The 27489-nt window shown below is 34.4% G+C and overlaps 1 protein-coding gene across 1 annotated transcript in view; it reads left to right on the top strand.

Moving 5' to 3' along the window:
- The window catches only part of LOC142334629 (uncharacterized), a 418890-nt gene extending 396075 nt beyond the window's left edge, over window positions 1-22815 (top strand). The window contains exons 4-6 of the mRNA XM_075382822.1: window positions 153-341; window positions 4824-5208; window positions 22240-22815. Of these exons, the coding sequence (XP_075238937.1) occupies window positions 153-341; window positions 4824-5208; window positions 22240-22538 (873 nt within the window). The 3' untranslated portion in view covers window positions 22539-22815. The remainder of the gene's footprint in view (window positions 1-152; window positions 342-4823; window positions 5209-22239) is intronic.
- The last annotated feature ends 4674 nt before the right edge of the window (window positions 22816-27489 follow it).

The raw sequence follows: 27489 nt of genomic DNA, 5'->3' as shown, positions 1-27489 counted from the left end.
GCTAGAACAACTTTCCTTAAGCGCATCAATAAACCCCTTGACAATATTAAATCGAAGTAGGCTAGAATCTCATACTTCCGCCGTTGGGAGCTTTCATTGAACGTCACTCTAGTAGGCTGAGTTTATATTTTTCCTTTTTCATTCTGTTTTAGGGCCAGTTTGAAGAATGCTTCCGCAGTTTCTGTCAAGATGATCCTGAACAGGTTTCATTTAATTACCTCAAGAGTTTTCGTCGTGTGCGGGTCAACTTCCCAATTGGCTTCAATGCCATCTGTGCCAAGATAGAACTGCATCAGTCTGTAATCTGTGGATCTTTGACCAACGTATATCTCGCCGATCAAGTTAGTTTGCTCGGTACTTACTTATAGCTTCAGTTTGACCATAACTGGACAAACATTGGCTACTAAGATGGTGCCAAGTGAAACTTACAGATGCAAAATTGACCATAGTAATCAATGCAAAGAACATTGTGAATTTTGGGGACTGTTAAGAAAAAAGGCAGCTGAGATGAGGCCGCCGTAGCCTAGTTCTCTTCGTGTGCGATTACGCTGAACCACAACTATTTATTATTATTACTTTTTAATGCATGTATCATAAACATCCAAAAGTTGCATTACTCTGATCATAGCTGAGAATGATATAATATATTTCAACGTTTTTTTACATTTTATATTAGAATTTGAATTAATTGTATGGTGCACTGTATTTTTTGAAACTGCTTACTTTCTTAGTATACAAATATGTTCGCATGTGATTGCTTTTGATTTTCATTTATTTTTCTTTCTTAGAAGCGAGACTTGAAAGTGGTAGTGATTGTCCTGTTTGCCCTGCTAGTTTTAAGCACTTTTTGCGGTTTTTGTTTTGCGTTTCCTTCTAGGGATTTTTCCTCTGTTAATTTTATTTTTAGCATTTTTCTATGTTAATTTCTTATCTCCAGTTGGCCATTGAGACGACAAGAGAGATCTTGTGAGGTGTCACAAGGGATCTCCGTGAGGTTACAACCTGAATAGATTATTGTAAATTTTTAAAACCATATCTACAATTTTTGTTCTTTTTACATGGGTCCCCTTCAAGTTTTTCATTGGGTTAAAGTTTTTCAGGCTGCTGTATAGTAGAATAGCTAGACTACTCGATTCAGAGACGTATGCCAGTTTACATTTCCGAGTCGTTTATGGCCTCTGAGGTAGTTCTAAGCAAATATGGTGAATGTGTCTTAATTTTTTACTCGACTGTTGAAAATGTTTTTACAGATTAGACTTTTCGTCGATTGAAACGGGATAGGGTGGCAAAGCTGCAAAGCATTACTTATTGGAGCAACTGTCTTAGGTTTTACTGTGCTTTAAGTGTACATTTCGGCAAAGGTGCTGAGAAACGCTTCAGGAGGCAGATATATTCATGGTTTGACAGACGAATTGACGATTTTGGACCCCAATTTTTTACCTAACTCGCCTTTATATTGCTACTCTCCGGCTAGCCTACCTGTGCTTAACACAGTTGTCGCTTACGTTTCAAGATCTGTACTAACATTTAATTTTTGAGGTCAATTCTGAGCTGTTAAACCGGGAAATAGCTATAAAGCGAGTGATTACGTCCATTTTTACAGCATAGTGAGAAAACGGCGTTTGATGAATTTTGGTTTTGAGATAGATTGTTCCTCCCTCATCGTGGTTTTTAATAACCGCGGTCAGCCTCTCGACGCCTGTTATTTAGGCGCTCTTTTTTTTTAAAATTGGCTTTAACTTTGATCACGTTTTCGTTTTACATAAGTCACGAGTTTCACGCTTGACTCGCGATTTAACTCTCATTGTTTCAACTGAATGGGTTTTGAATTTTTCACGCATTGAATTACGCGATGTTGTGAATTTAGTGGTTGCTAGCTGACATTAGTATTAAGCTTAATAGGTTAATTTTAAGCTTCAGTGTAGAAGTTGATTTAATTGTAGTTTTTGAGTCTAACTGAAACTGCACGTCAAATTAGAACACTTTTTGATACTGAAAAAAATGTAGTTAATTTCTATCTCTTTTTTCCTTTTTCTGTTGTAGTCCCGATGTGCAGTCAGGGCATGAACGGTGGCAGTTTGCTGGCTATGCGTTTGATTTCTTGCTAATAGCCGCAAAGCGATAGCTGAGGATATTATTGGCGTTCTCCTGGTTTTTGTTTTTATTGCGTCTAGATTTTTGTTACGACCACATGCCGTCACGATCACATCAAATCTGCGTTTTGTTCATTCAATTCCAACTGAATTGCGTGCGTGACGTCATTTTTTACTGAGAGTAGAGAGTGTTTTTTGTTCATTCTCGTGATTAGGTTTTTGGTCACATGTGAATTACCTCACTCAAGAAGTCTTCCTCAATCTGAAAATGACTTTTCTTTACTTCAATTCAAAGAGATAAGGTCAATTGAGTATGTGTCACGCTAATTAAAGGGTAATTGAGGGCAGCTAAGAGAAGCTGCAATAAGTTAAACATATTCTTATTCAAAATATGCCATCAAAAATAAGTTTCTGTTTTGGTCTGTTTCTTGTTAATAGCCGCACAGCGATAGCTGGGGCTATTATTGGCCTTCTCTTGGTTTTTTTTTAATTCGTCGTCATGATTTTTGTTACGACCATATGACGTCACAGCCACTTTTTGTTCATTCGTTCATGCAATTTCAACTGAATTGCATCTGTGACGTCATTTTTCGCTCTTAGTGGAGCGAGTTTTTTTGTTCATGCGCGTGATTAAATTTTTGGTCACACTTGACTTACTTCACTCTCAAAAATGACTTCCTCAATTTGAAACTGACTTTTATTTACTTTAATTCAAAGAGATAAGGTCAAATGGGTGTGTGTCACTCTAAATGAAGGTTATTTGAGATCAGCTAATAGAGGCAGCAATAACTTATACAGATTTTTAATCGAAATATAACAGATCAGCCTTCAATGGAAAGACGATTTTTTTTGGTCTATCTTTTTTACTGTTTTTTTAGACTGCCGATCTACGAATCTATTGCGGCTATTTTCTGGCAACCTGCCAGCTATGTTACTATTTTTTGAGACCGCAGATCTACAAAGCTATTGTGACTTTTTTCTGGCAATCTGCCAGCTATCTTATCTGTTACGATCTTACGCTTTGATACGAGAGCAATTGGCCGGCTTTAGTCGTTTTTTTAAAGTAATGTTTAATTTTCTGAGGTTTAAAAAAGATTTCGTGCAACTGAAGTTTTGTTAACGTATGCTCAGTAGCATTTTTGTTGTGGTTGATTTTGAACTCTTACTTTCAAAATGATTATACTTTTTGTATGAAGGATGTCTTGTTTGCAGAGTTTATTTTGCCGGAACGTATTTTTCTGGGCCAGAATTTTTGAAGCAATATTAAAAATTAGTAATGACAACTCAATACTTCCGCAACTTATTTTGATTGCTTAGTTTTCATGTTCCATCAAGATTTAAATTTTGTGCATTATTGAAGCAAATTTAACACGTTTTTTAAAACCTGTCATGCCTCCAAAAGGAATGCACGGGGTTTTCTTGCAAGACCTCACCCTGCAGCGTGATCACCTTTGAGATTTGAGGATTCAAATTGTGAGTTAGTTTCTGTTTAATAGCCACCCTCATCTTCTCAGCGCGCTATTATAGCGCTCCTATTTTTTTTTACTTCGTCGAATAAAAAAATGTTTCGCTTTACCTCATTTTGCCGCCTTTTCAACATTTTGCGTGAAATCTTTTTGACTTCTCTAGGCTAGTTTCTCTCTTCTCATCATCAGTTGCTCAGCAAAGCAATTCAAAATGAACAGAGTTAGTACAAAAATGGATGTCAGAAATAGAAACGGGATAAACCCATAAAGCCCAATTTTAGATGCCCGCTATTTGAACGTCGTTCCTATAAGTCTTATTTACCATCTCTAATGCCTATTGTTATTGATGGTAGCCCCTGTAGCCTCTCTCTAAAACAGAAGTATGTTCAACCACGAAATGCCATCAAAATAAATCGGACTTAAAAAAATGTTTTTGTACAAAAATCTTTTTTTTTCAATATCTTCTGTTATTTCAATCCCAATCATGCTTATTGGAATCAACGGCGGCTATTTTCCGGCAATCTGCCGGGTATGTTTTGCTTAGGGAGTTTTTGAATGAGATGCGTCTGATCATTATCTAAAAAAGCGCATCGCCAACTCGTATATATTTAATCAGTAGTTTTTCAACAAAGCAATAACGTGCTTTCAACGCATGTTCATTGAAGATTGTTACTTGGTTGGAGCTTTATCCCACGAACAGACTTGATCGATTCGTCTTGTTAATTTTCCTCTCGTGTTAGTTGTGGCTTCTTTTTCGTGTCAATTTCTTTTTGCTTTTGACCAGATTCCGGGTTTTTCAAGTTCGTGTTTTTAAATTTCTTGGTCTTTTTTGGTATGTTAAATTGTCTACATAGAATTGTTAGCGAGCATCTGATTACGCAATTTGCATAACAGCATTTTTCTGACTGCTAAGTGACGTATATAGCGCACCAGCTCAAATTGAATATCTGTTGAGTGAATTTTGACATTGTCTTCAAATTTTCGGTTTTTGTGCTACTGAAGTTCTCAATCTACGATTCTTGTGTGACTTTTCCATTAAAAGTAGTTTATATCATGGCCATTTTACGGCACAGAAAATTTGGCTCCGTATTAAAACACTAAGTGTGGGCAATCAAATGTTGCACGCTGCAGCATCTATCCCTTTCCCATCTTTTGCAAAGTCCTAGCCAAATTTTAAAAGTATGCAATGCAATAGAGAAATAATGACTGTGTTCAAAATGTTGAGCGGCTCATACGGACTGAAAGGGTAGCTATCATTTTTCAGCCCTTGCCGAATGTAAGTGACTCGGAGTTCCTGAGTGTTCCTAAATCGGATAAGATGTTCCTCATCTCTCCCCCTCCCTCTCCTCCAGTTGGATGGGAGGCCTGTTACGAGGATCCACCACACCCTGCGCCAGATTTGGACCTATCAGCTATGAACATCTCATCCTCACCGTCTAACCGGAGAGTCACGGCTAGAAACATACAAGGTGTGCCAAGTGGTATTGGTAGCAACCCAATAGCAGGAACAATGAGGTCGTCTGACGAAGGACAGGATGCAAGGTTTCAGGACAATATGTCAGCGGCAGTAGGCCCTGGATCATCCTCGAACCCGACTCTCGACACTATGCTACTTCTCACTGCTTTCGCCCATCACTGCAGTCAACCAGGTAACGCACTTCATCTCATCAGAATTACTAATAATAAAAACTGTGATCAGTTAAACATTTTGCTCGAAAACTGTGATTTAAGGCAAAATTACAACAATACAATACGTAAATTACACACAACGTGTCGAGGCACTGGAATGGATTCCTTTCCCTCATGCCGTATTTTCATAAGTATAGCACTAGTTATTTCCAATTATTAATAGCTGCCTTCATCTCAGTTGGCTATTATAGCGCTCCTATTTTTACAATTGAAAGAATTTGAATTTCATTGGGACGCTGCCTTTGTACGGGTCGAAGAGGAGTTGTTGTTTTTAATAGCCGCACAGCGATAGCTGGGGCTATTATTGGCCTTCTCTTGGTTTTTTTACAATTCAAATAATTAATAGCCGCCCTCATCTTCTCAGCCGGCTATCATAGCGCTCCTATTTTTTTTAAATAGCCGCCCTCATCTTCTCAGCCGGCTATTATAGCGGTCCTATTTTTACAATTCAAAGAATTTGAATTGTATTGGGGCGCTGTCTTTTTTTTACGACTCGAAGAGGAGTATTGGAGAAGTCCTTTTTACAATTCAAAGAATTTGAATTGTATTGGGGCGCTGTCTTTTTTTTTTTTTTAAGATCTGTTCACACATTTTCATGATTTTTGAAGTCAAATTGGAGTAGTGATTTTGGTCACACCGAAACAGGAAATGGAGCGAAAAAACGAGTGGTTTTGCGGCGTGAATTTTTTTGCGGCGAGTGCGAAAATGGTGTTTGAACAAAAATTCGGTTTCTCGGTAGTGGTTTTTTGTTCACATGCGGCAATTTCACTCTGATTTTTACTGTTTTTTCGATTTTTTGGATCGGATTTTTTTCTAAATGGTTTTCCCAATCCATTCACAGCTCATTCTAGGCCTAGTTTTTTGTTTGAATTAAATTTTCATTTTTCGCTAGTGGTTTTTTTGTTCACATGCGGCATTTTGACATTGATTTTTTGTTTTTTTTTCTTATTTTTTGATCTGATTTTTTTAAAATGGTTTTCTCAATTCACTCATAGTCCATTCTAGGTCTAGTTTTTCTGTTTAGTCAATGAAAATTCTTTGAGTTGTACGTCAGGACTTGTCCTGCTATGTTTTTTTTTTAATCAATTTTATTGGAGTGATTTTTAAAGCGGGAAATGAAACGCGTGAAAAAATTTGGAGTGGTTTTTGTGCTGAACAAAATTGAAGAGTGGAGCGAAAAGAGAGTGGTTTTTGTTCATACCGCTGTTTTTGAGAGAGCGATAAATTGATGTGTGAAAAAATTTTCTCTAAGCGAGTGAAATTTTTTTTGTTCACATGCGGCTTTTTAAAACCTTTTTTTGTTTTTTTTTGGTTTAGAGGTCTGATTATGATATTGTGTGATGCTTAGGGTTGTTTTAATAGTGGTTCGCAATTTTTTGGTCATTAATAAGATTTTTATACCATTTTGCTGGTTTCTCAGCTATTTTGCTGAATTTTAGGCGAATTTTAGCAATTTTTTGCGTTTTGTTCTGTTATAATGCTTTGTAATGGCTTTGAATAGACGCATGTTAGTAACTGAGTTCTTAGATACCAAGTGATTACATTCTCTTAGGTTGGAAACGATTTTTTTGTTCAGAAAAATGACAATAAACTGAAAAATTTTGAATTATTTTTCTTAATTTTTTGCTGTTTTTCGTGTTTTTTCTAAACTTAGAAAAATTTTTCAGCCTCTTCGACTTTCCTATTGTTTTCGAAGTCTTCCAGTACTAATTCGCTCCAATTAACGTTTTTTGGGTCTATGTGCTCCCGTGAAATTAAAAAAAAACTCAATTTTTTCTATGATTTTTTTTTTCAATTTTTTTAAATGCCCTTTGTGTTCTTCAATTTTTTATAGCATTTGGGGATGCCTATAGTCCAAATTAGTTGTCCTTGATGCGTGTTGATGATTTTGATTTCAGTTTTGAATCATTTTGTTAAAGATAATTGAGTAACTTTTATGAAGAGTTCCGAAAATTTTCGTGTTTTTTTTGGAATTTTTGCTGAGTTCTTCTGATTGTCTGCTTTTTGCCAGGTTTTAGTGGTCTAGCTTTTGATAGGAGCTTTTCTAGAGGTTTTGTTGAAATATATTTAGTGCATTTTTCAATGACAAATATCACTAACTTTTCTTAAACACTAACTTTTTTTCTATTTTTTTCGTTCTTCGTTTTTACTCATATAAATAAACGATGATTTGGATTGGTGGACACTTGACCAGATGTAGTATTAAAAGTTTTTTGAAATAATGATTTGATTTCAGCATAATGGTATTTTATTCATTATTTGTGGCCAATTTTTTTTTGTTTTTTTTACAGAAAATATTTTTGGTTTTGTTTTTCATTTCCTTTCTTTTACCTTCGTTTATTCTACTTGAAATTTGTGTTTGGTTTTTGTCTCAAATAGCAGTGATTCAACAAAATTAAACTAAACCTATTTCACGGGTTTTCGCCAAAAGTTGTTTTTAAACTTGCAACTCAATGTAAAATTTTTATCACGTGCTTTATCGTCTTTTCTGGTCAGTTATTTTTTCATTGTTCTTTTTCTTTTTTGTTTTAAAGTGACAAGTGTTATTCAGTAGGATAAGCATTATGTTAGTTATTTTGGTTAGTCAGTAGAATAAGTTTTATGTTTGTTAGGGGCGTTCGTTTTTTCCTTCGAGTCGTTTCCGGAATTCTTCCGGCTATGTTTTTTTTTTAAGATCTGTTCACACATTTTCATGATTTTGAAGTCAAATTGGAGTAGTGATTTTGGTCACGCCGAAACAGGAAATGGAGCGAAAAAGCGAGTGGTTTTGCGGCGTGATTTTGCGGCGTGATTTTTTCGCTCTAATTTTAAAGTAGAGTGAGAAAACGTTGTTTGAACAAAAATTCGGTTTCTCGGTAGTGGTTTTTTGTTCACATGCGGCAATTTCACTCTGATTTTTACTGTTTTTTCGATTTTTTGGATCGGATATTTTTCTAAATGGTTTTCCCAATCCATTCACAGCTCATTTTAGGCCTAGCTTTTTGTTTGAATTAATTTTTCATTTCTCGCTAGTGGTTTTTTTTGTTCACATGCGGCATTTTGACTTTGATTTTCTGTTTATTTCTTATTTTTTTGTTCTGATTTTTTTAAAATGGTTTTCTCAATTAACTCATAGTCCGTTTTAGGTCTAGTTTTTCTGGTCTTTCAATGAAAGTTCTTTGAATTGTACGTCAGGACTTGTCCTGCTATGTTTTTTTACTTCGTCGAATAAAAAAATGTTTCGCTTTACCTCATTTTGCCGCTTTTTCAACATTTGGCGTGATATCTTTTTGACTTCTCTAGGCTGGTTTCTTTCTTCTCTCATTCTGCTAAAAGTGATTTTGAACATCAGTTGCTCAGCAAAGCAATTCAAAATGAACAGAGTCAGTATAAAAAATTGAAGTCAGAAGTAGAAACGGGATAAAGCCCAATTTTAGATGCCCGCTATTTGAACGTCGTTCCTATAAGTTTTAGTTACCATCTTTAATGCTTATTGTTATTGATAGTAGCCACTGTAGCCTCTCTCTAAGAAACAGAAGTACGTTATGTTCAACTACGAAATGCCATCAAAATAAATTGGACTTAAAAAATGTTTTTGTACAAAAATCTTTTTTTTTTAATATCTTCTATTCTTTCAATCCCAATCATGCTTATTGCAAGCAACGGCGGCTATTTTCCGGCAATCTGCCGGGTATGTTTTGAGTTGTATTGGGGCGCTGTCTTTTTACGACTCGAAGAGGAGTATTGGAGAAGTCCTTTTTTAATCAATTTTTTTGGAGTGATTTTTGAAGCGGGAAATGAAACGCGTGAAAAAATTTGGAGTGATTTTGGCGCTGAACAAAAGTGAAAAGCGGAGCAAAAAGAGAGTGGTTTTTGTTTAAACCGCTGGTTTTGAGAGAGCGAGAAATTGACGTGTGAAAAAATTTTCTCTCAGCGAGCGAAATTTTTTTGTTCACGTGCGGCATTTTAAAGCAGTTTTTTTCATTTATTTTGGTTAAGAGGTTTGGTTATGATTTTGTTTTAATTTTAGGCTGGTTTCGGTAGTGGTTTGAAGGTTTCTGGAAATTAATATGAATTTTTTGATAAGTCGGAGGTTTTTAATGTATTTTGCTGATATTTGGGCTAATTTTTGCGTTTTTTGAGGATTATTTTGTCTTACTGTCTCGAATCGGCATTGAGGAAACTCCTTCTACTGGAGCAATTTTCTGATAACAATTAGTTACAGTTTTGTGGGTAAGAATCATTTTTTTTTGAGAAATATGACAAAAAAATGTCAATTTTCCTAATTTTTTTTTGCAGTTTTGTTTTTTTTTCTGTTTTTAGCTAAGTTTCTTTGCCTATTATGACTTCCCTATTGTTTTGTGAGCATCTGGATACCATATTGGCTGAGGGGAAATTTTCTTTCGATTTATATTTTTGAAATATTAAAAATTTTAGTAACTTTTTCCAGTTTTTCAGTGAATGTTGTTTTTAAGAGCTTTTTCATAATTTTAGCCTAAAGTATTTCCTCAAAATTCACATAAGTGGTTTTTGTAAGTACTAGTTGTTTTGATGAAGTTATTTTGACAGAGATAGTTTTTTCGGGATCTCAATTTATAACAAAATTTGATCAGATTTGGTATCATATTTTAACAGAATTGATTTTGTTTACTTTTTTGTTTAATGACTTTGATATTCATAAATTAGTAAAGCCACGTTTTGTTTGATGAGTAGTTGGATGGCGTTTAAATGGATTTTCACTTCGAGTCGTTTCCGGAATTCTTCCGGCTATGTTTTTAAGATTTGTTCACACATTTTCAATATTTTTGAAGTCAAATTCGAGTAGTGATTTTGGTCACGCCGAAACAGGAAATGGAGCGATAAAGCGAGTGGTTTTGCGGCGTGATTTTTTTCGCTCTAATTTTAAAGTAGAGTGCGAAAATGGTGTTTGAACAAAAATTCGGTTTCTCGGCAGTGGTTTATTGTTCACATGCGGCAATTTCACTGATTTTTACTTTTTTTTTCGAATTTTTGGATCGGATTTTTTTCTAAATGGTTTTCCCAATCCATTAACAGCTCATTCTAGGCCTAGTTTTTAGTTTGAATTAAATTTTCATTTCTCGCTAGTGGTTTTTTTGTTCACATGCGGCATTCTGACATTGATTTTCTGTTTTTTTTTTTCTTATTTTTTGCTCTGATTTTTTTAAAATGGTTTTCTCAATTCACTCATAGTCCATTCTAGGTCTAGTTTTTCTGTCTAGTTAATGAAAATTCTTTGTATTGGACGTCAGGACTTGTCCTGCTATGTTTTTTTATTTCGTCGTCATGATTTTTGTTAAGACCATATGACGTCACAGCCACTTTTTGTTCATTCGTTCATGCAGTTTCAACTGAATTGCATGTGTGACGTCATTTTTCGCTCTTAGTGGAGCGAGTTTTTTTGTTCATGCGCGTGATTAAATTTTTGGTCACACTTGACTTATCTCACTCTCAAAAATGACTTCCTCTCTTTGAAATTGACTTTTATTTACTTTAATTCAAAGAGATAAGGTCAAATGGGTGTGTGTCACTCTAAATGAAGGTTATTTGAGATCAGCTAATAGAGGCAGCAATAACTTATACAGATTTTTAATCAAAATATGACAGATCAGCCTTCAATGAAAAGACGAATTTTTTTGGTCTGTCTTTTTTACTGTTTTTTTTTTAGACTGCCGATCTACGAATCTATTGCGGCTATTTTCCGGCAATCTGCCAGCTATGTTCTGTTTTTTTACGACTCGATTTGGTTTTCTTAGGTTTTTACGAATTGAAGGGGAGAATTGGTTTTATTTACGTTTTCTTTACCGGAACTACTATTTGTGCAGACGGCATTTTGACCTGAAAGCAAACGTGGGTAAAATTGACGTGTGAACTGTTTTTTCTGACCGTGAGAAGATTCTTGTTTTCTGAGCTGCGTTGAATGACTGATTTTAAGAGTTTTTGAGAAAATTGCGCAAATAGACTAACTTTTTTAGCCGTTTCTGTTCAGTTACTTTTTTGCTCGCTGTTTATTTTTAATCGCCGCCATCGGTCTCGCAACGACCCTAATTTAGGCACTCTTCTGTTTAAAATCAAATGTTGGGACGCTCTTTTTTAATGGTCTGTCCACGCTTTTTTCACGTGAATGAAAAGTCAAATCAGAGTGGGGATTTAAGTCACGCCGAAGTAGTAAATGGAGCGAAAAAGCGAGTAGGTTTGAGGTGTAATTTTTTTGAAATGCGTTTTAAAGTGTAGTATTGGTTGGTTTTTTCAGGTGCGTCAATTTGACTTGTTTGCAGTGTTTCTCTTCTTTTGAGTGCCTATGGCTTGTTACATGCGTGTTGTTCTATTTGCGCCCATATGCATTTGATTGATTTCATCAACGTGTAGCAGATGTTTGTTGAATGTTTGATTTTTGCCACTTTTTAATTTTTCTGTTTTCCTATCACTGAGTGTCATTAATGACAGTTCTTATTTAATACAAATGAGGCGTGAATGAACCTAATTAATAGTTCGAGTCCATAGCTGGTGGTTCTTTGACTTCGACTTTATTTGTTCTCAAAGGTTTTAAGTGAATTGAGTTGGGCGAGTTTTTGGTCGTTTTGTTTAATCATTTAGTCTCATTAGGGACAGGTCTCATAAGTTGCTGATGGAGAGCTAGTTAATGTGAGCAGCTGGAGACCTGCTGGAGAGCTAGATTCAAGTGTTTCTTATCGAAGCTAATGCTTTCTATATTTTTTACACTAATTGTTTCAAAGAAGTTTTACAGAATTTTTGAGGGTTGCGAGTTTTTATTGTTCACTTGGTTGTCTTTTATCTTATTCTCATTTTTGACAGGTCTTATCAGTAAGTATTTTTAAATTACTCGACGGAATCGCTTCAGCTCATAGCTATTGCTTTCTATGATTTATACACTTTTCGTTAACAAAAAGTATTTGTAAATTTTTGTTCATTTGCGCTTACTGCTTTCGTTTCACTTATTCTTCTCATTAAAGAAAGGTCTCATCGGTCGAATGAATATTTGGTTAATGGCAGTAATTGTGTGAGTCCGTAACTATTGCTTTTTGATTTTTTTGCATATATAAGCGAGCATTTTATATTTTTGTTATTAATTAGTCTAATTTATGATGTGTATAAGTGGTTTCATGAGTTTATAGGAATCTTTTTAATGCTTTTTAGACATGATATCCAAAGATTTTTTGTAGTTATGTCCTTTTTTCAACTTTTTAAAGCTGAACTGGTAAAAAGTATATTTTGACTAATAAAATCTTATGGTATGGTGTAGTCAAGGATTTTGGCAAGTATTTATACAGTTTATTTACCCTGATGGCACTGATTTTCAAAAATGAGAGCCGGTTTTTGCCATTTTCTTTTTTTCTTTGTCCCTATTTTGTTTTGTCTGACATTGATTCCCACACCCTTGTTGTATTGATTACGCATTTAAGGAAGTGAAACATTTCATAATTTCATATAAAGGATAATATTGTTTTTATATCTCTAGGTCTTGGAAAAGAATTTTCAAATTTTTTTTAGCTTTCTTGGTTCATCTTTGCGATTATAGTGTCATGGACTTTTTTACTTTTTTTGTTTTTGTCTGATACTGCTTTAAAGTTGTTAATTGTCAGGACATTGAAGAGTTCAATTCTTTGGATTGTAATTTGAGTGTCCTGCTTTGTTTTTTTATTCGCTTTATCTTTTGATCACGTTCTTCGTTTTTTAAAAGGGCACGGTTTTCACGGGTGACTACTGACTTCCCTCACTCCCTGTTTCAGCAAAGATTTCAAGTACTTTCACTCATCGAATTCTGCAATGTAGTGAAGGCGTTCAAGGTCAGACGAGTAAAATTGAAAGAAACGGGATAAACTATAGTGTATTAGATTGAAGTTTTCTGGGGCAGTTTTCACAATGTAATTGAAATTACACTCCAAATTAAAACATTTTTGATACCTAGAAACAAGCTCTTTATTTTTGTCTCTTTTTCCGCTTTCATCCCAATGTTCGTCAAACTGGTCAACGGCGGCTGTTTTTTGGAATTTTGCGGGCTTTTTTGTTGATTCTTTAAAAATTGACGCTGCATCAATATGCAACCCTCTGGAATTAATATTAGGTTTTATGAAAACCCAATAACGCGTTTTAAGTTCAAAATTGGCCCAGTTCTTGGGTTAATATTTGCCTTTTATAATGTTTTTGTATTGATCTTTGAGCAAACTTTTTTTGTTATCAATGTGTATAACAACGTCCCTTCAATAATTCAGGAATTGAATGCCTTTTTCGAAGTAAGATGGTTTTTATTAGCCGCACAGCGACAGCTGGGGCTATTATTGGCCTTCTCTCGCTTTTTTTATTTCGTCGTAAAGATTTTTGTTACGACCATATGACGTCACAACCACTTCAAATCTGCGTTTTGTTCTGTCGTTCATGCAATTTCAACTGAAGTGCTTGCGTGACGTCATTTTTCGCTCTTAGTGGAGCGAGCTTTTTTGTTCATTCGCGCGATTAAATTTTTGGTCCCACGTGACTTACCTCACTGTCAAAAATGACACCCTAACTTTGAAATTGACTTTTATTTACTTTAACTCGAAGAGATAAGGTCAAGTTAATGTGTGTCACTCTAAATGAAGGTTATTTGAAAGCAGCTAATATAGGCAGCAATAACTTATACAGATTCTTAATAAAAATTTAACATCTCAGCATTCAATGAAAAGAATAAATTTTTTGGTCTGTCTTTTCTGACTGCAGATCTACGAAGCTATTGCGGCTATTTTCTGGCAATCTGCCAGCTATGTTTATAACATTGTACTGTTCTCATACTAATCTGATTTTAGCAAATTATATTTTGTTTGTATTTCGATCTGAATTTTTGTTGACGTCGTTCTGTGTTTCGTCGGAGTTATTTTTTCTTTATGATTTATTTTTCGGCGCTGAGTGTGACATAAAAAATTGTTTCTTATATGCAATTTTAACAATACATCTTCAATTTTTCCGTCATAAATGTTAGGGTTTTTTCGAGTTTATGTCTATGTCGAGTGTTCGTCATCACCATTAATCTCATTTGCTCTGCCTTTGTAAGAAATTTGTTTGAAAATTTTTCAAGATTTTATAAACATGTTTTTGTTTTTCAAGTTTGTTGCTGGCAGTTGATTTAATTTGACAATGCTGTGAGAACTTGTTGGAGCTACTATTATAATTTTGAGCAACATTTATGACTCAAATGACTAACAAAAGTTTTTTTTTGTACTAGGTTTGGATTGTCAACTTTTTGATTTAGTTTTAAACTGTTCACTTTTTTTCTGATAAATTTGAATTTTGCAATTTAAAACTCAATTTAAGGAGAAACGAGCGAAGTATTTGTTGAATTGTTTTGAACTACTGTGAAGCCACAACGACCGAAGTTTTTTTGTTTTCTTCAGGCCTAAGTTTTAGTTGATTTTCTTTCCAATTGGTTTTGTTTCTGACAATGCTCTCTGCCTTATGCGGGTCTTCCACAGCATAGGCCACCTTCCCCATCTTATTAGTCAGATAACCTATAGCCACCGCAATCATGGGAAGACACACTTATTGTTCCAAGGTGTCGATTGAATTGGAGAGCTAATTAAAGATTTGTGATCTTTAAGACGAGTTCTTTCTTTAAAGTTCTTGGGCCGGTCAGTTTTTTGAACTTTTAATTTTGTTCAAAGATTTTCAGCGTTACCAGATTTTCTAAGGATAAAAAGTTTTGGAATTGGAGTTCTTAGATTTCACTGAGCTTTCTATCAAAATTTGGTGTGCACCAGAGTTATATCTGCGGATTTTGAATGTTTGGTTTCTGAAAGACGATTGTTGTTTTTGTTTGCTTTCAATGTTCTCATGTTTGCTTTCACTGAATGAAATTTTTCTAGCTACAATGGGATTCAAAATTTCACTTATTTTTAAGTGCCATACATTTAATGAAAAAGTTGAGATTAAAGATAATGGCTTCGGTTGCAGTAAAGTAGTTTTTTTGGAAATTTCCAACGCTTCGGGTCGCTCCCGGATTTCTTCCAGCTGGTTTTTTTCAGGAAGTACTATTTTTTAAATCGGCGTTTTGACCTTAAAGCAAAAGTGATTGTAACTGCTGTGCAAACTAATTATTTCCTGAGCAAACTAGGTTTTTTAATCACGTGCTGCGTTCGATGAATGACTTTTTGACTTTGAAAAGTATTCTTGAGAGATTTGCCCATATAACCGTTTTTGCCCTTTTTCATCCATGTGCCTCAATTTTTTGTGCTTGAAAATTTTTTGTGGATAGTTTTGGTCGATGAGGCATCGATGTAACCCTCCAAAATTGATACCGATGTGTTTTTGAGAGGCTAATAATGCGCTTTATTTGCAAAGTCGCCTTATTTTTAAAATCCCCAAATATTTTAGTCAATTTTCTGCTTTTTATCAATAATTTTTGTTTTTGGATCTTTGTGCAGACTTTTTCTAGTCTTTTAAACATTAGTCTTTATGGCGAATTCCCCGTGATAAGTCATACATTGAGTGCCTTTTTGGCCTGAGGTATTTTTGTTTTTTTAAAATTCTACACACGCTGGTGCAATTTTCAGTCTTTGATTTTCAGTGAAAATTTGTGTTTCGATTGTTTGAACTCTGTTTTCACTTTTTTTTATTGAGACAGGATATTTTCCATTTAATTTTGGCGAGCCTCGGGTGACAGATAATGAAAAGTTTTTGCTTTTCTGGAACTCTTTGTTTTCAATTTACAAAAAAACTTTCAAAACGTTCAACTTTAAAATTTAAGAAGTAGATGTTTTTTTAACTTTTGTCTGAGTTTGTCTCCTTCTAGCTTGAATCATTCTTGCATTTTCTCTAGTTTTACTGACACTGCTTTTATTTGGATTTTCTAAAAGCTTAATACTTCTCTTTAAGAATTTCTAAAGCAATTTTTTGAAATAATTTTTGAAAATCAAGCTTTCAGAAATTTTGACTGATTTCTTTTCTGTTAGATTCCCTTCTGGAATTGTTGCGACTGGTTTATGATAAGATAGCGAGAAAGAAAACTTGCAGTTAATGGAGTGAGTAAAATTTGAAAAAGTTCTTTTGGCGAACAAATTCGAAGAGTGGAGAACCGAGTGTTCATCTTTTGCTTGCCTTCCTTTCAAACAGAGCAAACATGCAGTTTCTATTAAAAACTTTAATACATTATAATTAAATAGATTATCTTTGGTACCAAGCAATAATATTAATTTTCCAAAAAAATTAAAATTTCATTTGTTTTAGTTTTTCCCTTTAATTCAAAATTAGAGTTCTTATCGTTGCTTGTCCAAATTTGTTAGAGCAATTTAATTGTCTTGATTGCATGGAATAATGGCTTGTGTTTGTATTTGTTCTTTTGCAAATTGAAAATGTAAATGAGTTTTTTGTATTTAATGGTTCTAATTTACTTATTTTCCAAAAATTTCGTTCATTTCAATAAAGTTGTTATTTTCTCTGCTTTGATGTTTATGTCATCAGAAATTAGTAATCTGAAAGACTGTTGTTTTTTGGAGAAGAGTTTTTTATTCGTTTTCGGAATTCTTCCGGCTATGTTTTTAGATCTGCTCACACTTTTTTATGAGTTTGGAAGTCAAATTAATGCTTTTTTTATGCCGAAACAGGAAGTGGAGCAAAAAAAACGAGTGATTTGGCGCCTAACGTTTTTTATGTAGACTGAGAAAGCGGCGTTGAAAAATTTTTTTTTGCTTAACGGTTTTCGTTTACGTGCAGCCATTTGCCTTCAAATTTTACCTTTTAAATTTTTTTTGATATTTTTTAAAAATGGTTTTCCCAATTCATCTAGAGTCCAATCTAGATCTAATTTTTTTGTCCAGTCAATGAAGGTTCGTTGAATTGAAGGCTAGGATTTGTCCTATGTCTCTTTACTTTGTTAGACAAAAATGTGTTTTTATAGCCATTTTATGAGCTATATGTTTTGGTACTACAAACACAAACAAACAAAATGATACTAATTTTTGCGATTTTTTTCAGGTTTATTGATAATTTTTGTCATTTTTTGAGTTTTTCTAGCCCTAGGTGTCAAGAAACCTCCTTCACGGTTTGATAAAGGGTTCGATGATAGATTGCTGCATAGTTACTAGTGGTAATGCAATGATTTTCAATTTTTTGCTGTCATGAATTTTAGCATTTTTTGACAAAACTTGCAATTTTTTTCATATTTTTTGACATTTATTGTCATTTTTCAAGTTGTTCGAGTCCCAGGGTTTGGATAATAAGTTACTAATTTTTTTAGCGGCCATGGAATAAGTTTCAACTTTGAATATCACAAATTTTAGCAATTTTTTTGGACAAAATTTGCATTCTTTTTCAGGATTTTGAAAATTTGTCCTTTTTTCAGTTTTTCCAGCTTCAGGGACCAGGCAATCTTCTTTGAGGTTTGTTAATAGGGCATTGCATAGTTTCTAGTAACAATGGAATGGTTTTTAACAGTTGAATGTCTCGAATTTTAGCGTTTTTTTGATAAAATCTGCAAATTTTTTAAGGTTTCCTAAAGTTTTTGATATTCGTCCATTCTCAAGTGCGAGAAAACCTATTCCACGTTCTGATAAAAAGTTTCTGCATGATTTTTAGTTTCAATGAATTTGTTTTCAACAATTTAATCTTTGGACTTTAAGAATTTTCTTTGATAGAATTTGCAATTTTTTTTACAAGTTTTGAAACATTTGTATTTTTTTACTTGCCTCAGTAGTCGGGTAACCTCATACAGGGTTTGATAGTATGTTATAAAATAGTTGCTAGTGGGCAATTGAATGGCTTTCAACATTTTAATAGAACGAATTTCTGTTTTGTGAAGTTTGAAATTTTTAAAAATTATTGCCTATCGATCTATGAGCCAATGAGTTTTTTAAAGCTTGGAATTGGGTTACTGGATAGCCTCTACAGACACAGAGAGGATTCTTAAGATGTTTATATCACTATTTTCGGCAACATTTCTTTATAATTTGCATTTGATTTTCAAGGGAAAAAAATTTTGCCTTAGGTTTAAAAGCTTCAAGAGTTTTAGCAATGAGTATATTTTTGTTTAGTTTTGATTCTTTTGGTTTCTCAATTTTTTGATGATTTTTGTGTTCTGGTTGGCATTGTTCAATTGGTCTGCTGGTCAGGTAGAGTACGTCTGAGTTCTTCATTCAATTCTTTGAATTGTATTTCAGGACTTGTCCTGCTATGTTTTTTAATTCGTCGTCTCCATCGATGATTCTTACGACTTGACTTCTTGGAATTGACTTTTTCAATGTCGTTGAAATTTGTGTATGTGACGTCATTTCTGCTTTTAGGCCAATTGCTGGACTAACCGCACTCAAAAAAATGACTTCTGAACTCTCTTATGGAACTTTAAATTTTGTGAACATTTACTACTTAATGGTGTGCATCTAAGTAGTGCTAAAATTACATGCCCTAATGCTTGAGTATTAGTCTTGAGTTTTTGATTTCGAATATCAATTTTGAGAAAGCTCTTTTAGGGTTTTTTCCTTATAGACCGTATGTGTCATAAAATTGACAGTACGTAGCTAACCCAAAAAGTCAATCTGCCTATCTTGTTTCTTAAGTTGTTTCAATTCATGGAATGCCATAAGCGTCTATCGCGGCTTTTTTCCGGCAATCTGCTGGCCATGTTCCTATTATTCCCCACATTTCAGACTGATCTTTTTATGAGCTCAAATGGAACTAAAAGATCTCACAAAGTGTTTTGAAATTTTTTTTACAGTGAATTGTTTTTGCTTGCAATGGCAACTTTCTGTCCATACTTGAACTTTTGCTTTAAATTCAATGGCTCTTGACTTTTTCCACTCCTTATGAAGCTGGATGTTAGTAATTTTTATGATGTATTTTTGTGTTAAGTTTTCGAATATTGTGTTTCCTACAATTTTGACACATTGAGTTCTCAATAAAACTTAAATCATTCAAATAGGATGCAATTAGGGGAACTAGGTCCTATACTTTTTTTGATAACTTTGAAAGACAATATTTTTGATGTTTTCTAGAGAGAAGTCTTTTCCTGGATACCAGGTTTTCTTTTTTAGGTTACATAGCTTTGCAATATAGCAGTGTCTGTCAAGTATAGATTTCCTAACTATTGTTCGTTTTTAATAGCGGCGAAGCGATAGCGGCTATTATTGGGGACATCGTGGTTTTTGACAATTCAAAGATTTTGAATTGTATTGGTGCGCTGTTTTTTTAAGATGTGTTCACACATTTTTCAATGACTTTGATTTTTCAAAACGGGATAAACAGGTAAAACCCAGCGGGCATTAAGTTTCATTAGAGGCCCAAAGTGGGCTTCAGTAGTCCTTCAAAAGCTTATAGTGGTGCAGCTGCTGGGATGGCCTTAATTTAAGGTTAAAAGATCATTTTTAGGAGTTTTTGGGCTCAAAATGGTGCAATTTTTCATGTTTTCGGGGATTTTTTTTTAGTTTTTTTATTAGTCTTAGATTGAAAAGTTTAAAAGGTAATGCAGGCCTTTTGCGAGACAAAATTGCTTATTATGACATTTTTATGAGCTATATGTTTTGGTACTACAAACACAAACAAACAAAATGATACTAATTTTTGCGATTTTTTTCAGGTTTATTGATAATTTTTGTCATTTGAGTTTTTCTAGCCCTAGGTGTCAAGAAACCTCCTTCAGGGTTTGATAAAGGGTTCGATGATAGATTGCTGCATAGTTACTAGTGGTAATGCAATGATTTTCAATTTTTTGCTGTCATGAATTTTAGCATTTTTTGACAAAACTTGCAATTTTTTTCATATTTTTTGACATTCAATTTTTTTCATATTTTTTGACATTTATTGTCATTTTCAAGTTGTTCGAGTCCCAGGGTTTGGATAATAAGTTACTAATTTTTTTAGCGGCCATGGAATAAGTTTCAACTTTGAATATCACAAATTTTAGCAATTTTTTTGGACAAAATTTGCATTCTTTTTCAGGATTTTGAAAATTTGTCCTTTTTTCAGTTTTTCCAGCTTCAGGGACCAGGCAATCTTCTTTGAGGTTTTTTAATAGGGCATTGCATAGTTTCTAGTAACAATGGAATGGTTTTTAACAGTTGAATGTCTCGAATTTTAGCATTTTTTTGATAAAATCTGCAAATTTTTTATGGTTTCCTAAAGTTTTTGATATTCGTCCATTCTCAAATGCGAGAAAACCTATTCCACGTTCTGATAAAAAGTTACTGCATGGTTTTTAGTTTCAATTAATTTGTTTTCAACAATTTAATCTTTGGACTTTTAGAATTTTCTTTGATAGAATTTGCAATTTTTTACAAGTTTTGAAACATTTGTAATTTTTTACTTGCCTCAGTAGTCGGGTAACCTCATACAGGGTTTGATAGTATGTTATAAAATAGTTGCTAGTGGGTAATTGAATGGCTTTCAACATTTTAATTGAACGAATTTCTGTTTTGTGAAGTTTGAAATTTGTAAAAATTATTGCCTATCGATCTATGAGCCAATGAGTTTTTTAAAGCTTGGAATTGGGTTACTGGATAGCCTCTAGAGACACAGAGATGATTCTGAAGATGTTTATATCACTATTTTAAGCAACATTTCCTTATAATTTGCATTTGATTTTCAAGGGAAAAAAAATTTTGCCTTAGGTTTAAAAGCTTCAAGAGTTTTAGCGGTGAGTATATTTTTGTTTAGTTTTGATTCTTTTAGTTTCTCATTTTTTTGATGATTTTTGTGTTCTGGTTGGCATTGTTCAATTGGTCTGCTGGTCAGGTAGAGTACGTCTGAGTTTTTCATTCAATTCTTTGAATTGTATTTCAGGACTTGTCCTGCTTTGTTTTTTAATTCGTCGTCTCCATCGATGATTCTTACGACTTGACTTCTTGGAATTGACTTTTTCAATGTGGTTGAAATTTGTGTACGTGACGTCATTTCTGCTTTTAGGCCAATTGCTGGACTAACCTCACTCAAAAAATGACTTCTGAAATTTTTTATGGAACTTTAAATTTTATGAACATTTACTACTTAATGGTGTGCATCTAAGTAGTGCTAAAATTACGTGCCCTAATGCTTGATTATTAGTCTTGAGTTTTTGATTTCGATTATCGATTTTGAAAAAGCTCTTTTAGAGCTATTTTGTGTAGTCCGTATGTGTCAAAAAATTGACATTCTGAATATAACCCGATAAGTCTAGTGGTCTACTAAAGGACTGGTGGTCGATCTGTCTATCTTTTTCCCTTAGTTGTTTCACTTCATGGAAGGCCACAAGCGTCTATCGCGGCTATTTTCCGGCAACCTGCCGGCTATGTTTGTAGTAGAATAGAAAAACTTTGTTCAAATTTTTGAAGTTTAATCCGTTTCTAAGACTTTTTCATGCCATTGGTTTTTCTCAATTATTTTCTCAGCGGTCTATATTTATTGTTTTTTTTGTTTTAGATAATTACTTTGGTAACAATCTAACTATTAGGACATCGATCATGGATAATTAAACATTGAAAACTACTGAGTTCTAGGTTGAATTTTAAATGTCCATGCTGATTTCTTTTCAGCCTAATCATTAGTCTTATATTGACTTTCAAGTTGAAATCTTGAACTCTTCAATTGCAGAACTTAATTCAATAATCTGATCAATTTTGCTTTATAATGATTTAAGGCAAAGCAGCTCCACTAAAACAAAATATTCGCATTTTCTTGCGAATTCATGTTTTAATTTGTTACTTTTCATTTGATTTCTCTAATTTTAACTTAAAAATCAATTCCATTGTTTTAATTTGACATTTTGGAAATGATGAACGTTGGAATGTTAATTGTAATCTCAAGCTACTGGGGCGCCTTGTGATTTTTCGAATGTGTATTCTTTTCGAAAACGGTTTTTAAACCCATAAAATGATCTTTTTATATTCTTTTGTGCTATTTAATTTTACATCACAACCAATCTCCACCGAAGGAAATCGCTTTACTGAAACTTTCTGTGCCAACACAGGCATGTACAAAGTGGTCTTGTTTTTTGAAAAGTTGTTTCGTTTGTTCGTTATTTTGTTTGATCCTTTATTTAGGACAAGTTGTTGAGATTCTGCCGGAGGATGATGGGAATCCGTCAATTATGGTCACGTCAGTTGATGGACCAGCTATGAAGGATGAGGGGGAGGTGCGTCATCGAGGCCCAATTCCACGCTCACCATGTCCCCCTTTTGCAGTTTGGACGGGCGATGATAATGATGCGGAAGGGGAGCAGGACGATATACCTGTTTACTCTGACAGTGATTGGGAGGAGGAAAAGGACAACAACACCCGCAGTCATCAAGGCTCTCTTGACCCGAGAGCAAGTCCTGAGTTATTCAATGGGCACGCTTGATTAGAAATATCACTAAATTAATGCAACAGTTGCAATACTTAGATTTATTTCGGTAATAGATGTAAAACTTAGCGATGAAACTTCATAATTCAAAGTATTTTAGTTCATGTGCGATGTTCTAAATATCGTTTATGTTGATTAATTCCTTGATTTGCATTCCTTTGATCAGATTTCCTGTAGGTTGAATAATTACAAATATGCAAATGTTTTACAAATCATTCATCCCTGATCAATTTAAAGCTACTTTCTGAACACTGAATTGACTCTTATGCTAAAACCTTTTGAGCTGTCAGGGTGTTCAAAGAGGAAAGGTTGAAATTGTCGTGTTGGTACACTGAATGCCAGGGCGCGTGTTTGGTTATTCAAGTTACATTTGCCATCTGCTGTATGTCAAAGTCTCGGCTGCCTGAGATATTGTGGAACATAATGATCTGACCTCAAATCAGCTGAGATTGCCACTTTATATCCAGTAGCTGTAAGGAAAGTCAATATTACTGAAGTCATTATTACAGCTAATTTAAATCTAGTATGCGCATTAATGGAGAGGAAAAGTAATCAATTAGACAGGCTTGTAGTCTTGAAATATATGTTGAATTCTTGATGAAAAACGAAATGGCAGAATGGTTCCTTTTCTCTATAGCCCTTAAAATTAGTGCAGCTAGAACCAGCCAACACATAGTTAAAAATATCGTAATTGCGATCTAAGCAGGGGGATGATAGGAAATTTGAAGCCAAGTAGCATACCTTCATGGCCTTCGACGAAATAATTTAACTGATTCGTGGAATGAAAGATCAATTTACGAACATGCGTTCAGTTTGTTTATACCGTGCGACCATTCTTATAATGAACGACACTCGGTAATGCGCGATAGCACAATTTTCCAAACTGACTATCCGCTTTCTCGACTCCGATGGTTACGAAATGAACCCCCCTAGGGAAACTTTGAAACAAAAAAGTTTGCTTGGGAACTTAAGCTTTCTACCCACCGAACTTTTTCTCTTTCAAAAAGTTTATATATATTAGTCATTGTGCCAGAATGGTGGCATGCCATGTGTGCACAGAATTTTTGAGAAAAGGAGAGAGTGTATAGAGTTGTACGCAACGTCACCTCACCAGATTTGAAAGGAAGGTAAATTGCCTTAGACCCCCCTCCCCCTAGTTAGACTCCCCGATTGGAAGAGATGCAATGAGGAAGAATTTTCCAGTTTAATTGCGCTCACCCAAGAAGGGGAGCTCGAAATGAGAGTCTGATTCATGAGCTGATCCATCAATGTTGATAGAGATAAAGTACTCAACCATCCTTACCAAGATGTTATTTTACAAATGTAAACCTGAATCAGATGTAGACCTTTTCTATCAGTTACATGAGCGAAGAAAAAGCAGTAAATTGAAAAACATTTTGGGTAAATTTGTCCAGAAATAATTTACAGTTCCACTTTAAGACATCGAAATTTCCTCTACCATAATTTAAATTATACTTAGTTTTATGAAGTGTTGAGAAATTCGGTCCCCTTCATCATCTAAGCGAGGGATGATGAACAATGTAAAACTGACTACTGAAACCAAATAGCTTGTAAACGATATTGAATAAGGTAACTGATAAAATAATGAAGGATAATTTCTTGGATGAAGGATGTAACTGAAATGGCACAAAGTTTCGTATTCAGCTTGAAAAGCAGGCATCATTATTAATTGCTCTCAAAGGAAGTTTGCAGCAATTATATTAGTCCTATTATTATATTGGTCTTTTCTATGCAACTTGGTAGACCGATTTTTCGCCTGACCCCATTAACTTTTCGTCCTCAAAGACGAGATAAACAGGTAATGCTCGGAGGGCATTAAGTTCTCTTGGAGCAATACGCGTAACCGGTCTCTGAATACAGTTGAGCAAAACTGTTTCGAGGAGACAACTGCAAGTTGTGAAGGGTGGTATTTAAACCCTCGGCACCCCCCCCCCACCCCACACACACAAACAATCATGCCCCTCACTCACTTCCAACACACCTTTCGTCCTGACCGAACCCCTCCGGCCCACAATAGGTTGGTCCCCACTCGACTCCGCCACCGTTCCGCAATGCTAACATTGCTGAGCCCCAGCTGAGTACTATCGAAGCCAACCGCTAGCCAGTCGTTTGAGAGTAATTCGCCCAACGTTAGTCGGCTGTTTTTGGCTTTTTTGTTCTAGGAAGTTCTGCAGGGAGAATTTTTTCAGAAAGTAGATTATGTGCAGTGTCATTTGGCTTAGAATAGCAAAATTTTGTGCCCAGTCTAGTTTGTTCGTTCTGTCAATTGAGTAGGGAATAATCTTTGAAAAAAATAGCCATAAATGCGACAAAACAAGTGAATCGCTGTATCATTGCAAGGTAAAACAGCTGAGGTCTTCCCTATTGCTTGACTAAAGCATTTAAACATAATATGAAAACTAGTGGCCATAGTAGAGTACCTCGTGGAATACCATCACTTATATCGTCCATTCTCCGACTCAATTATTCCGTTTCCATCACAAATTTTTACTTAGAAGCGAACCTATTGTAGATCTTGCATTATCTCCGAAACATTTTTTCAACAAAAAGGTTTTTGATAGAAAAAATTTAGAGCTTTTTTCTCCAACGTAATGACATTTTTTTCTCTCGAAGGAAAATCTCTGTTTCAGGACACGACTTTTGGTTTGGGAAACTAAACTAATTTTCGCAACTAAGTTTACTCTAATGTGAACGTCATTCTTGTCCAGAAGTCTTTCAAATCTGTTGCTAATGTTTGAGTAACTGACATTGGCCGATGGTTTTTAGCATTATTTAGCATTATTTTTAGCGCCTTTCCCATAAATAGCTGTTACTTAAGCTTCTTTCTAAATATCAGATAATGCGGTTGTGTTTATACACTCGTTCTTGGCCAACTGCAAATGGGTTCCAATAAACATTTTACAATCGTTTAATGCACTGCAAAGTGAATACCTTGGTCCAGCTAAATTTTGTGATGGTATTGTGTCAAAAAGTTTGTAAAGTTTTCTCTGGTGCTTAACCAAGTTTTCAATTCAGTTCCCTTGCAATTAAATTAATGCATCGTAGGAGCACTTTTGCGGTTTTAAAATCCTAGAGTAGCAAAACACAGGAGCAGTTAGCATTTTTTTCAGTTGATAACAAGTTTTGGTCCTCATTCAGTTTTGCAATTTGGATTTTCTCGAAAAATGGATGTGTGTTATCCTCACAGGCTATACGCAATTCGGTTGATATTGATTATTTGGGTCTCTTTTTTTATTTTAACTGCTATCTTTTTCAAAGTTGGCTGATGAATTAATACATCTTGATGCTGATGAATTAGTACATCTTGATAAGATTTTTTAAATCTTAGAATGTCTTGATCTTCTCCAATTGTCTGGTACATTGGGTACCAGTCTTGTAGAGCATTATCATGGTTAAACAAAAATGTTCTGTATCTTTTTATCTTGTAGTAAACACTCAATCTTTTGGTGTTTGCAATCTATGTTCAATGATGATAAAGAACAGGGAAATGATCTTTTTCGAGTTCTGGCTGTTTTGTTTCAAAATTTTGATTTCCAGAAATAAATGTGATATCGATCAAGGAAAGTTTTTTCATATTTGTCCACTTTGCTTTACTTTTGTTCACACCTTGAAATTGGTTATCTGCAACAAACTAAATGTTTCCCGGCATTTTTAAGAACATTCTTTTTGTAATCTCCAAACAAGATTAGGTTGTGAGTGCTAGAATGAAAATTCGAGATTTTCGCTGTCATCTCATCGAGAAAAAGAATCTTGAGAGGTTTACGTTTCAGCAGTAGTCCAAATTTATGAAAAGCTCTTCTTCACAGGGCGGAAATTCCATATGTATTGATTCATAATACTCCAGTTGATGGTCCTCAAATCATTTATAGTTTTGATTGAAATCTGGTTGGGTATCAATATGCCTACACCTTCCGCTCACCAATTAAATCACTGATGATCTCGGCTGTTGGTCGGACCGATGCTCATTGCATGAATTTAAATCGGAGTTTCTTTTTGCTTATGCTGCTTCCTCCGGCGGCTTGAAAAAAAAATTTTGGTCGACTTATTAAAAAACTTGATTCGTTTTCAAATCGTGTACCAAAACTTAGTTGTCTTCTGTTCAACTCTTTTCTTTGAATTATTTTTCTATTATTTTCGTCTTTTGCCATAAACTTTGCTGGCTTCTTTGTTTTTGTTGCCAAAGATAATGTTTGCAGCACATTTTCTCATGTTCTCTCAAAAATACAATTTCTTTCATGGCTTGATCAATTAAGGGTTTGCTGTATTCCAGAGCTTTAAGAATTTCTGTTTGCTTGCCTATTCATCTCTATTTCTTTTTTAGTTAACCTATTCAATCTTTTTGCGAGTTACTTCTATCACTTGGTGATATTTTGTTCTCTCTTAGATTTAAAATTTTCTGAATGATTTTGTCTTTGTTCAACTTTGCTACGTCATCTGTTTCCATGTTGTCGCTGGATACACAGGGCTAGGGCTCCATATCAGTAAGCGAGTGAATCATTCGGAAAAAAATGGGAGAAGAAAAAAAAGAGAAACGAAATTAAATTCGACTTAAAACTATTAAAAAATAATTGGGTTGCGAAATAATGTATAGTTCTCACCAGATGAAGAGATATGTTACCCAGAAAAATGATGGTCGATTATCTTCTGCAGTCGATGCTATAAACTTGTAAAAGGAATGCAGAAAGTCCTCTTACGGTAATATAACTATCAAAAGTTGTTCTTAGAAAGAGCAGTTTAATTGTTAAGCTCTGATTTGTTTATAAAATTTCCATGCAGTTGGCTTACAGCTGACTTCTTTAAATAGAAGCGCCTTTTTGCCCAGAGGTGCTTTGCGTATTGAGCTAGGAGGCTTGTGAGTTTCAAGTTTTTCGAGTTCTGGCTGTTTTGTTTCAAAATTTTGATTTCCAGAAATAAATGTGGTATCGAT

This window comes from Convolutriloba macropyga, chromosome 2 (assembly GCF_964194025.1).
Source record: "Convolutriloba macropyga chromosome 2, txConMacr16.3, whole genome shotgun sequence".
Taxonomy (NCBI): Eukaryota; Metazoa; Xenacoelomorpha; order Acoela; family Convolutidae; genus Convolutriloba; species Convolutriloba macropyga.
Note: the sequence above shows the minus strand (reverse complement) of the source record. Positions and strands in the feature narration are given on the sequence as shown.